This window comes from Phyllopteryx taeniolatus, chromosome 5 (assembly GCF_024500385.1).
Source record: "Phyllopteryx taeniolatus isolate TA_2022b chromosome 5, UOR_Ptae_1.2, whole genome shotgun sequence".
Taxonomy (NCBI): Eukaryota; Metazoa; Chordata; class Actinopteri; order Syngnathiformes; family Syngnathidae; genus Phyllopteryx; species Phyllopteryx taeniolatus.
The window spans coordinates 19,929,700-19,942,255 of record NC_084506.1 but is presented as its reverse complement, the minus strand read 5'-3'; the positions used below and the strand labels follow the sequence as shown (position 1 = coordinate 19,942,255).

General features: G+C 40.0%; 1 protein-coding gene across 9 annotated transcripts in view; it reads left to right on the top strand.

Moving 5' to 3' along the window:
• The first annotated feature begins 798 nt into the window (after positions 1 to 798).
• The window catches only part of mon2 (MON2 homolog, regulator of endosome-to-Golgi trafficking), a 46,896-nt gene continuing 35,138 nt past the window's right edge, over positions 799 to 12,556 (top strand). For 2 of the 9 annotated variants that reach the window (XR_009788544.1, XM_061773548.1), the window contains exons 1-3: positions 2,139 to 2,767; positions 8,612 to 8,675; positions 11,265 to 11,392. Coding sequence is in view for 8 of the 9 variants with exons in the window: in XM_061773548.1 (XP_061629532.1) it covers positions 2,660 to 2,767; positions 8,612 to 8,675; positions 11,265 to 11,392 (300 nt within the window). In the remaining variant the exon portion in view is untranslated. Of the gene's footprint in view, positions 887 to 2,132; positions 2,768 to 8,611; positions 8,676 to 10,828; positions 10,968 to 11,264; positions 11,393 to 12,556 lie in introns of those variants that run through there. The other 7 variants (XM_061773543.1, XM_061773542.1, XM_061773545.1 and 4 more) reach the window with 5 other exon arrangements.

Here is a 12,556-nt window from a genome sequence, read left to right as displayed (position 1 = left end):
TTCAAATTAATTGTAGTTTATTTACAATATAGTTATAATGCAAATAAACAAAAATTTAATACAAATATACAAAAAAATGCATTTTATATTTCCTTTCGGTAGTTACAACAACAATTTTTTTTTAAATCTGAGCCTCTATTAAATAGTTAAGCTGTCACTTGATGGGTTTAAAAAAAGAAGCACAATAATGAAAAAAAAAGAAAAGTTACTTTTTGGGGACATTCGTTGGAGTTGAAACAACAGATATTTGAACACAAATGGTGCAGCGACAAATGTTGACAGACACTATAACGTATAAACAGAGGTGGGTAGTAACGTGCTACATTTAATCCGTTACATTTACTCAAGTAACATTTTCCATTTTTTGAAAATGGAAAATGATCCATTTTATTTTAATGGATAAAATGCATTAAAATAAATCAGTACTTAAATCAGTACTTAAATCAAACATTAAGTACTGATTTAAAGTACAGTACTTTAAATGCACTGTACTTTTTACTTTTACTTGAGTATTTATGTGAAGAGGGATCAATACTTTTACTCCGTTAAAATGATCGACATGCCCTTCGCTACTTTTATTTATCCATTCATGCGCGTGACCGTCTATTTTTAGACTCCATCTTTGACTTCCGCATAGGGCGCTCGTTGCAGCAATCAAACGGGATCACTAATGTCATTTGACTCCAATTTACCAATCAGACAACACAAGGCAGTCACGTGACCACGTACATAGCCTTCGCGAGCCAATGAATATGACTAATTTTGGGGAACTAAAACAGCCGCGGAGTGTGTTTACAGACCAAAAAACAACAGCTTTGTCATGCAGTTCTTAAATTGTTAAACTTGGATATTTCAGCCCACTTCTAACGTGAGAAAACACCTTGCGGTAAGTTGCAGATGTTTCTATTGTTGTTTTGGCAGTGGATGTGGCAAAATTAGCACTATCCCTATGGTGTCGCACACGCACACACAATCAGTAAGTCTGGTCAGCAAACTTCTTCATGAAGTCATTGAAGAGAATAAAGCAAATAATGTTTCTGTAGGGCCCAATGTATGTGTTGTTGGTTTTTGGGCAGTTAAAAATTGAAATCCTGGCAGGTGTGTGTTGACTCCCAAAAATCATTTTTTTTAATTTGATGTTCATGCTTTGATTTTTAAAAATAAATCAGAAGTCACTCACAAATTACTCTTTACTTGAGTAGTTTTTTTCATTGAGTACTTTTTTACTCTTACTCAAGTAAATATTTGGATGACTACTTTTTACTTTTACTGGAGTCATATTATTCGAAAGTAACAGTACTCTTACTTGAGTACTATATTTGGCTACTCTACCCACCTCTGCGTTTAGGTTTACTGAGTCTCTTAGTTGTCAAATTACTTTTGGTGTATTACTGTATGAGCGGCACGGTGGGTGACTGGTTAGAGTGTCCGCCTTTGTGGAGTTTGCATGTTCTCCCCGTGCCTGTGTGGGTTTTCTCCGGGCACTCCGGTTTCCTCCCACATCCTAAAAACATGCATGGTAGGTTAATTGAAGACTCTAAATTGCCTGTAGGTGTGAATGTGAGTGCGAATGGTTGTTTTTTTATGTGTGCCCTGCGATTGGCTGGCGACCAGTTCAGGGTGTACCCCGCCTCCTGCCTGATGATAGCTGGGATAGGCTCCAGCACGCCCGCGACCCTTGTGACGATAAGCGACTCAGAAAATGGATTGATGGATATTACTGTATGTATTATACTGCCCCTTCGTGGCCAACACACAAACGCACACACATTAGATGACGTACAACGTCAGTGAGCACTCAAACATGAAATCATAATGCAGTTTAATTTTTGCATTTAATTTTTGCAGCAAACATGTTATCACTTTATGTTGTATAAGGCACAATACTGTAGAATACTATTTTTCTTATTTAAAAAAAACGTCACAAAACTTGTTTTTTTTCAGGGGGACGGGAACGAAGTATTATTTTCATACCTTTCCAAAGAACAGAGTTTTTGAGTTACGAGCGTGGTCACGGAACAAACTAAATTCTTAAATCAAGGAAACTAAAATGGAAACAATGACAGGTCTATGCAAGCTATATTCGGCAGGGATCGCTGTGGTCACGGTGATGAATGGCTCAGTGTTTACGGAAGTCGGAGTGACGTGTCGCCCACAGAGCACTAAGGCATTGTGGGTAGTGAAAGCCAGGCTAACGGCGGCCGATGCCAGTTACGTAGCGCTGTCACACTATTTGACAAGTACAGTCGATGAATGAGCACACATTTTCAAGAGTGTCATTTTAGCACGTTTAATGTCCGTGGCGTTTGAGGAAAGCGGACCTATGTCGGCGTCGTCGCTGCTCTCCTGCGCACCGGCGCTCCAAGCGAACGAGACTGGGGCTCCCGTGTGGATGGACCGCGGCGTTTCCGTGCTCTTCTCCAGGGGAGGCAAATAATTAAAAAAAATAATTAAAAAAAGTTGCGGCGGATTATCAACCAGCCAGCCAGGGAGGGAGTGGATGGGTGGCGGCGGTGACGACGACGACGACGTCCGCGCTGCCGTTCTCCCCGTCGCCTGACTCTTATTATTATTATTATTATTATATATATATATATATATATATTTCTTTTTTTTCAACCCCCCTCTCCCGTCCGTCTATCACTCCTTGGGCTCAAAGATGTCGACCAGCAGTCCCGAGGCGGTGAAGAAACTGCTGGAGAACATGCAAACCGACCTGCGCTCACTCTCCATGGAGTGCAAGAAGAAATTTCCCCCAGTCAAAGAGGTCAGTCTGCGAGCTAGTTTAGCATAGCATAAGCCTCTATTACCCACCACCCCACATCGTAACCACCACCATCACCTGCAGGACGGGTTCGTGAAAAAGTTCCGTCCCGGTCCTTAACGAATAAGCTGCTTGTTGACACAAGTGGGCCCCCATGCCACGTCACTCAGCGGACATAACATTAGGTACATTAGGTCAGGGCTTCTCAAACTTTTGGGCTTATTTACATACTGTTTATTTACATACATTTTCCATGCAGGTCAAGTTAGAGCTGAGCCAAGAATATCCTCATGATAATTGTCCATGTCACATTATAAACTAGAGCTCGTTTCAGTTTGTAATAATAGCTTGTCTGACATTAATAATTGGATGATTAATTAATTCACTGCCAGTCGTTTTCAAAGAAATTACCCATGTTGCCAGCCGTTTTAGGGCATTTTGACTTTTGATCTGTTAAGACCCACAGAATATTGTTTTCTGACAATATAAGCACCAAACCTAGAGTAGTTTCTTTCACCAGAAAAAAAAAGTATGTTTCTAGCTTTTTCCATTCTTTAGTAATCAGCAATAGAACACCGGTTTCAGATGAAAAAGCGGAGAAAACAAACTTTTTATAAAAAGAAACGTCAAGCAGAACACGGATTTTGACTATAATAAATTTTTGCTTTTGTGACACAAAAATAAGATGGAGAAAGGGCTTTTGACGGCATCATAATTTACAGATATACAACTAAGAAATTTTCCGTGAGTGACGCTGACTCACTGCACGGCTCGATTTGAGCGTCAGTGACCTTTTTATACGGCGGTCCTAATTCACTCCATGAGCTGCATACTCTTGTTCCTACCGTACAAATACTCCGTTCGAGTGTGGGTCTCAATATCATCCACATGGCGTGCCCCATCTCAAATTGTAAAATATTTTCATAATCCTCACGCTTAAAATTTTAACTACACACGGGCTTGCTTGTACTTGCCAGGAGCTTGACAACACTTGGCAAGCCATTTCCTGTGTAAGAAGTACCCTTCTCGTGGAATAATATTCCAGTGTGCTCCCGTGGGTTGTTTCTGGTTGAAACCTTGCTTTTGCTATGTAGTATGGCATTGTTTATTTGTATCCTCTTCATTATCGAACGGTTGTCGAATGAACGCCTGTTGTCCACCAGGTTGCGAAACCTGGTGGAGAACGCTCACGCGTCGTCACTTCCGACTGGGCGGTCCAGCATTGATGTGCGCAATCGGTCGAAAATGTTGCCATACTAGTGAAATAAATCAATATAGAGGTGTTTTCCAGAGCTTAAGCGTTTATCTCATCTAATTAAAGACTACCAATCAAGCCATACTTGTAAATTGTGCCAGTATTCCTTTAAAGAGCAACAGGTAAATTTTTGTGCTGGAACCCTGGCCAATTGTGGTGGGAAAACACACAGTTCTTGGGACTGTTTTAAGCTCCTTCTTGAAGACTGCTACCACTGTTCCATAAAAAAAATACACATTTATGGTATGTGTAGTTTAAGATTCCTTGATTTAACATGGTCAAATTTGACCCAGCACAGCCTTAGTATACCACACAGACCTTTTAACACCTGGGTAAATGAATAACATTTTAAAATATTTGAACATCACTATCTTTTTCGTTACTTTAGAAAAAGTCATCAAATTTGACCGTTGTATAGCAAATACTTTTTTGTTTAGTTTTGTTTTTTGTTTACTACCTTTGTGTACATCACTGGTTTGGAGTGTGCCTTAAAGTGGTGTTGTCTAGTGGTGGTTGAATTGATACAAATATCGATATTAAAACATGGTACTGATATTGAAGGTGATACTGAGTCACTGATGGTACAGTTGTTAACTTGCCTGACCGTCTTTTCTTCAGTTCCCATTTAGTGATGGAATCATAATGAGTTTGAATGGTTGTCTGTTTCTACAAGCTCTGTGATTGACTGGCAACCAGTCCAGAGGCCATGGTGTACCCCGCCTCTCTCCCAGAGTCAGCTGCGGATAGGCTCCGGCTCAGCTGCGACCATTATGAGGACAAGGTCTATAGAAAATGGATGAATGAATAATTTTATGAACACTATACCTGAAGCAGGAATTAGTTTTAACTTTTTTTCAGGTGATCATTTTGTGCAAAACAAAACAAAAACCAGGCATTACGATGTCCGTCTATCCATGCACCGATCCCACTTTCTACACCGCTTCTCCTCGTTATGGTAATGAGGCGTATGACAAATCATGGATAAAAACAGTGTTTTTAACTTGTTACTCCTCTATTGTTTCTGTTAAAAAAATTACAACAATCACATCTGTTTAGCTGTAAAATTTGTTGAAATGCTGTCCCTTCTGTTCTGTTCTTGTGTGCGTGTTGTTGTTGCTATTGTTGTGTGAGTCACACTGCAGACAAACAAGCCTGTGTCTCCACAATGTCCCTCAACGAACAAACCCCCCCTTTTTTATCATTAGATTGCTGTCTGCTTGCTTGTATCACTCCACAAGGTTGCGTGGAAATTCATTTATAGTTACAGGGTCTCTGACCATCCTTAGTCAAGTCTGTTTCATACTTAATATATGTAGTTTATGAAAAGTATTCGAAAATATATCTTCTCATATCTTAGCTTAAAAGTAAAAGATAAGTAAAGTAGACAACCAGTATGTCTAAATTAGAGCATATTAATCGATGAACTCATCGTTGAGCATTCCGTCGATTGTGTGGTATTGAGCAGTAAGAAATTAAGGCAAAATCGAGTGCACGACTTAGCTGCAACCAGCAGAGGTACTGTTCATTCTGGCTCAGCGAGTTTGCTCTCTAAAGAAGTACAACACAATGTTGAGATTCATCCATGGCAGCATTTGGATTGTCTTAACGCTGACTTTGAAACAGGGCTTCAGAAAAATCAGAATCAAATTATTGATTATGTTCCAGGATGATCATCCCAGGTATAAATCTAACTTGACAAGCTCAGTGCTAACACTTTCTAGAAAAGATTTCTGCTTTCATCCGTGGAACCCTTCATACAGGTTCAGTGGGTGAGGGACTGGTCATTTCAGGACATAGCTTATCATCAGACTGTGACCTAAATGGGTTCTCCAGCATTGTGTTCAGGCATGGATTTTTATTATCAAATTCAGTTTATTACGCGTACTGGTTCATAAGCTTCACCTATTACACATACTGTTAGTCGTATATCACATGCGCTTAAATTATTACAATTTAATGGTCAACAGCCACGATACCCCACCTGCAACATTTGATGCAAATGCACTCTTAAGCTATTTAACATCATCCATATTAAGGGAAAGTATGGCTGTACTCGTATTCCGACTCGAAAAAATGCACCGATACTACACACTTATACCACTTTACCAGCCAGGCAGGTGGATTAGGCGCTATGTTAAGATGTGTAGAGAAACTTTAAACATGGATGAGAACACTTTGCAAATTTTGCTTTGTGAAATGGATGATGAACTCTGCTGTGGCGGCGGTAATCTGGCACCCCATGTGTATATCCGCCACACTCTACGTTATTCTTTGACTCTTATTTCTTACTTCTGCATCATCTCTTCTTATTTCTTTTTCGTCTCTAATATATTGTATTTGCTCCTTTTCCATAGTACCCCCTAGTGTTCAGACTAAGATGCTACATAACTGAAATGCCTTGAGTTACAGGCTATGTTCAAGTGAAATGTGTGGCAAGTCTGTTAGAAAAACTACCATTTGCATGTTAAAATGTTAGGAATCATAAGTGTTATATTTGAGTGAAATTTAGATTCAAGAAAAGTTAGCGTTTTTAAACAATCCATCCATTTTCTGAACCGCTTCTCCTCACTAGGGTCGCGGGCGTGCTGGAGCCTATCCCAGCTGTCATCGGGCAGGAGGCGGGGTACACCCTGAACTGGTTGCCAGCCAATCGCAGGGCACATACATACAAACAAACAACCAGTCGCACTCACAGTCACACCTACGGGCAATTTAGAGTCTCCAATTAATGCATGGTTTTGGGATGTGGGAGGAAACCAGACTGCCCGGAGAAAACCCACACAGGCACGGGCAGAACATGCAAACTCCACACAGGCGGGACCAGGGATTGAACCCGGGTCCTCAGAACTGTGAGGCTGACGCTCTAACCAGTCGGCCACCGTGCTGCCTTTTTAAACAATATCTGATAAAAATTAAAGACATTTAAAACAAATTATAAGATGAAATGTTAAGTATTGGTACTCAGTATCGGCGAGTACTTATTTGCAAGCGCAATGAACTCCATTTCAGTTAGTGAAACTGTGCCTCTTGTCATTTTTTTGCCACGTCTTACATTTGACGTGTAAGTTACTTCTTAGTGTTCTTCGTGGCAGAAGATAGGCGCGGCGATCACGTTCATGCATATGCAAACAATTTCAACGTTGTTAGCAGTGTCCCATGAAGTTACACTTGCATTGCATCATGCTGACATTGTGTCGATTATTTTGCCCCGTTCATAGCTAAACAAAAATATTAGAAATGGGTAAAAATAAATAAGGCTTGTCGTAGTTCCAGGAATTTGCTGAATTTAGAGACCTGCATCAGTGTCTGCGTGGAGCTTCCCCGGTGTTGCTTGTCAAATAAATGAGCAGATTGGAATTACTTCTGCTTTTTTGATTATTCCTTCAAAGCACTCTTGTTGTTATAAATAACCAGATGACACTTCAACAGCTTTGTAGCTATTTTAACCTTACACTGAAGCTCTTCTATGACATTAGCAGCAAGGCAAAAAGCGGTTAAAAGGCGACTGCCAAGGTTGTCAACATGGTTACTTTGTGAAACTGTAAGGAAAGCTTAAAGCAGCACTTTCTGAGGAAGTAGTGACCATTAGGATCCAGAAGTTTTCCACCAGCCTAATGTGAAATGGAAAAAGCACTTCTCCTTTTGAGAGATATTCATTGAAAGGAGACATGCCATTTCTTTTTTTTTTTTTTTTTTTTTAAACAGTTGTCAGGTTTTTTTTAACAAAAAGTCTGTCAACATTCTTCCATCAAAATATGCAAATAACATTATCGTTAACATTATCTTCTCTGTTCTGTCCTCTTATTTGACTGACCCAAATCGTATTTCCTCGAACAGTGGCCTCGGCTCTAATAGATGCCAGACCGCACATATAATTGCTTGGTGCTTTGTCGCCTTTGCAGTATCGTATCAGAAAGGAAAGCGGTGGTATCGATTAGGAGACGCACAGAAGGACCACATAACGGCACAATCTCAGCCAAGATCTATTAGTGGTGGCTAAAATGTATTTGCTGCAGCCCGCCACAGATAAATGTATATTGTATGTGGGAAACACTGTGCCTGGTACTCTCTGCGGAGGAGTAAACTGTCTGAGGAAATAACTCCCCAAGGTACCCAAGGTTGCCTCATGAAATAAGTGGTTTGTGGTCATTGCACAAAGAGAAGTGACTGTTTTGACTGCAAAATAATCTGTTTCCGTCACACAGAGATTTTCTGACTCTCACTTGTCTGTGAGTGTGTGTACTGTATAAGATAGTGAGACAGTTTCCTTTGTCGCAATTCCATTCATGGCTCTAGTATTGTGATTACACCCACTTTACATACAGTGCACACTCTTTGCCATCACGCAATTAATTTGATACTGAAGTCTCATGAGGTTTGCGAACGTCACGCATGATGTTTGTTTGAACTACCAGGTTTGTTGTTTGTTGTGTTTGTAGAGGCACGTCTGTCCCGTGACATTTGGGTTGAACTCCAAATTTTACCACAAAGAAAGTTTCACTCTAGCAGCCTCTGTCTCTCTCTGTAAGACATGTAGTTGCGACTTTTTATTGCACTTTAACTGAATTGCTTTCTTTCTCCTTTCTCCTTAGGCTGCCGAGTCTGGCATTGTGAAGATTAAGACAATTGCAGCCAGGAATACCGACATACTGCCTGGTGAGTGCCAAAAAGTGGCCAATTGGATCTGTTTACTCTTGCTTGCAGGGCCTCTTATCTTTTGTAACCTTAAGTGGTGCACACACACCAATTTTTGACTTCTTAGCCGACTCGGTCATTGCCAGCTGTTTTCAAAGTTCCCCATATTGCTAGCCGGTCTAGAGCATTTTGACTCATCTTTCAAGACCCACAGAATATTATAAGAACCGGACCTACCAGAAGAAGAAGTAGACTCTCTTTTTTTCACAAGGAAAGCTTTTTCCATTCTTTAGTACTCTACAGTAGAACATGGGTTGGTTTCACCAAAAACACCACTTTCTTTTTGTGAAAACAAGCATATCAAGCAGAACAGTGACTTTGATGTTAGGCTATGTTGCTTTTATGACAGCTCAAACTATAAAAGAACAAAACAATGTTGAGAAAGGGCTTTTGATGGCAACATAAGAATTAATTTACAGATTCACAACTACGACACGCGCCGTGAGTGATGCTGACTCACCGCATGGCTCGAGTTGAATCTCAATTTTTTACATTCATCATTCACTTCATGAACTGCGTCATCTAGTCCTCACGATTGCAACACAGACTTTCTGCTACCTACCACAACACATACTCTGTATATTGGGGTGCAACAGGTCACAAAATTCACAGTTCTGTTCGTATCTCAGTTTTGTGGTCACGGTTTTCACTTCAGTTCGGTACACGTTGACTCTTAGGAAAATCAATTATGTCTTGTATATCCATCCATCCGTAGTTCGGTTACAATTGAAAGTTGTTCACTGCATTATTATTATTAATTGTTATTTTTGTTAGGGTATTATAATTGTATATATCCCAGTTGACTCATAAACGTCATTGGCAGTGAATGCCTTAAAATGTGAGAGACCCTACACTTGATGAGGAAAGAAATTATTCTTAGCATGCACCACACACACACACACATCAGTCAGGTTAATCTTTCAGACATATTGTGCGATCAAGCCTTTGCTGACTTTGATCACCAGGGAAAGAAAATGCTCAAATTTGACCCGATTGTCAGTATGCGTGTACCCTGCTTAAGCAGTGATGAAGACAACACAAGGCCCCGCTAGCTGGCAGCTTAGGTGGATACAAACGGGTCAAAGCCGATCTTGCACAGTGGAAGCAAATAGAGCAGAACACGTAAAGAGATTTTCTTTGTTGTGACGTTTCAAGCACAAGGCTGTCCCGCTGACTGAAGATGCAAGGCGCTTTCAAAGTCGCAGCTACTTCTGGTGTCCCCCAAAAGTATGTGTAATCTAACAACAACTTGTAGTCCCTTGTGTGTCATAATGCAGTGAACACCTGCCTCTGAGAGGTTCACCATTTGCAAATTCGCATGTTTTCTTTTTTTTCTGTGGAACCTCCTCCCAGCTATTTGCTCAAAAACTCAACAATTTGTGTTTTTGTGCTTTTTATGAGATGCGCCAAAACCCTGGCTAATAGGAAACTAGTACATTGGTGATAAGGATCTTCTGTAGTGCATTGACTTAAGAGTTTAATTATTTCTGTGATCATGCTCGTAACTAAAAAGTCTTGTATCGCAAATCATTTTTCCCCATTAAATTTAATGGCAATGCCATTAATCCATTCCAGACCCCCCAAAAAATACTAACAAATATTTTGGCAATGTGGTTTGTAATAAGTAAATAACACTCTACAGTATTGTACTTTCTAAAAACAGACAGTAACAAACATTTTAAATAGAATGTAAAAAACTGTTTGTGGTGATTTCATGCTTTCAGCACATTGAAATTGTGCTGCTCCTGCACGCCTTGGCCACCAAAGGGCAGTATAATGTAGATGTATATAATACAAGAAACAGACTCAGTAAGCTGCAGTCATATTGTTTTATATTTTTTGCATAAGATAAAGAACATATGGTTGATGTACTATATCGTCTGTTCGTATGTGTTGCTGCACCATTTTTGATCAAATATCTCTTGAAGGGTTATAACTACCACAACATCGATGCCACTTTTATTAGCCCGTCTGTGGCATTTTCCCTTGTTTGTTAGGATTGAGCTAGTGAACTTTCGTGATTTATGTGTTTTAGGTTTCACCTTCAACTGGGAATGGCAATAAACATCTTGAAGGAAGCATTTGGCCTCTTTTCGAACAAATTGTTCATTGTCTCCTGTTCGTTGTGAAGTTTGCTGCCACCAATTAAGCGATTGTAGCTCAAATTTCTGCTCGCAACTCAAGACAAAAAAATCAGCCGAGCAATGGCTCATATCTCGAAAAACTCAGAAGTTGGGTCACTCGAAAGTTGAGGTAACACTGTATTTTGAAATGACATGGATTGAGAGATAAGTCTTGTATGTCTGGGAGGAGCTAAATTTAGTCTACACTGTTAGCGGAAGAAGTGTTTTTTTTTTCTTAAAATCAAATCATCTGTAAGCCATTTATTTTCAAGGGTGATGTTTGTAAGTTGAGTTTGAAATGATATTGTAATGTTTAAAGATCATAGTTTGTGATGTATATATTGTTTAAACTAACAATATAGATATTAATCATCATCATTAATGCTCCCAAAATATGACTTTAATGTCATGTTTCCTTCTTCTGCAGCGCTCAAGGAGAATAGCTCCGAAGTCGTGCAGCCTTTCCTCATGGGCTGCGGCACCAAAGAGCCCAAAATCACCCAACTGTGTCTGGCTGCCATCCAGAGGCTCATGTCCCACGAGGTGGTCTCTGAGGTGAGGACGCGGGGATTGGGGAGGCCACCGTGTTAATGCAAATACATACAGCACACCGAGGCTAATGCCCAGGGTCATAAGGCTGGCCGAAGGACATTCTGTCTTGACTTTTTTGTGTCATTCTGAGTCGCTGCAGGAAGTACAGAGACAAATAGGTAACCAAAGTGCGTATAAAATGCAGTTTCTAAATTATGATTTTATTTATTAAGGGATAAACAAATCCAAATCTATCTGGGCGGGCCTCTGTGAAAAAGTAATTAACGACCTAATGAAAAAAAATCAAAGCATGTGTGATGAGTATCATATCACTGTGGAGGAATTCTGGCCCTCTCTTCTTCGAAGAATTGTTTTAACGTAATTATATTTTGAGGGTTTGAGGAGCATAAACTGCTCGTTTAAGATCATTTCTGGGGTGGAGCCGTCCAGAGGTGGATTTAGTGGTATGTTTCGGGTCATCGACCTTGAGCTTAGGGGCACGAATTGCTGGCTGAATGTTGGCCTGCAGAATTTTCTGTTAGACAGCAGAATTCATTATTCCGTTAATCACAGCAATTCATCCAGGTCCTGAAGCAGGAAAGCAGCACCAGACCATTACAATGCCACCATCATGTTTGACTGCTGGCATGATGTACTTTTTATCAAATCCCGTCATTTTCTTTCACCAGAAATAAAAAGTTCAACTTTTCAACTGTTGATTAGCAAATGTGAGTCGAAACTGGCAATTATTTTTTCACACAGGGCCAGATAGCTTTGGATAAAGTCATCATTGAGAAACTGCATTTTGTATTTACTTGGGTTGTCTTTGTGAGATATTCAAATTGGCGTGATGATCTCAAACATTTAAGTGTGATAAATGTGCAAAAAAATCAGAACTCAAGAAGGGGCCAAATACTTTGTGTGCAGCGCCACTTGGCATTGTAGATCTTGTCACCACTTTGTCATAAACTGAACTACAAGGTTAAAAAGCACGCTGATGGCCTTCAAAAGGCAACAGCTGGCGACTCTTGAGGGAATGCATAAACAGCCTTGACAACCAGGAAAGCACAAAGTGTCAACATCACTTAAATTGGTATTGAAATGTCCTTTTACTGATGTTTTTTTTACCCTGAAGCAAACAGCATCATCTGGTATATTTGTACGCATTATGAGCCATAAAGAAACAGA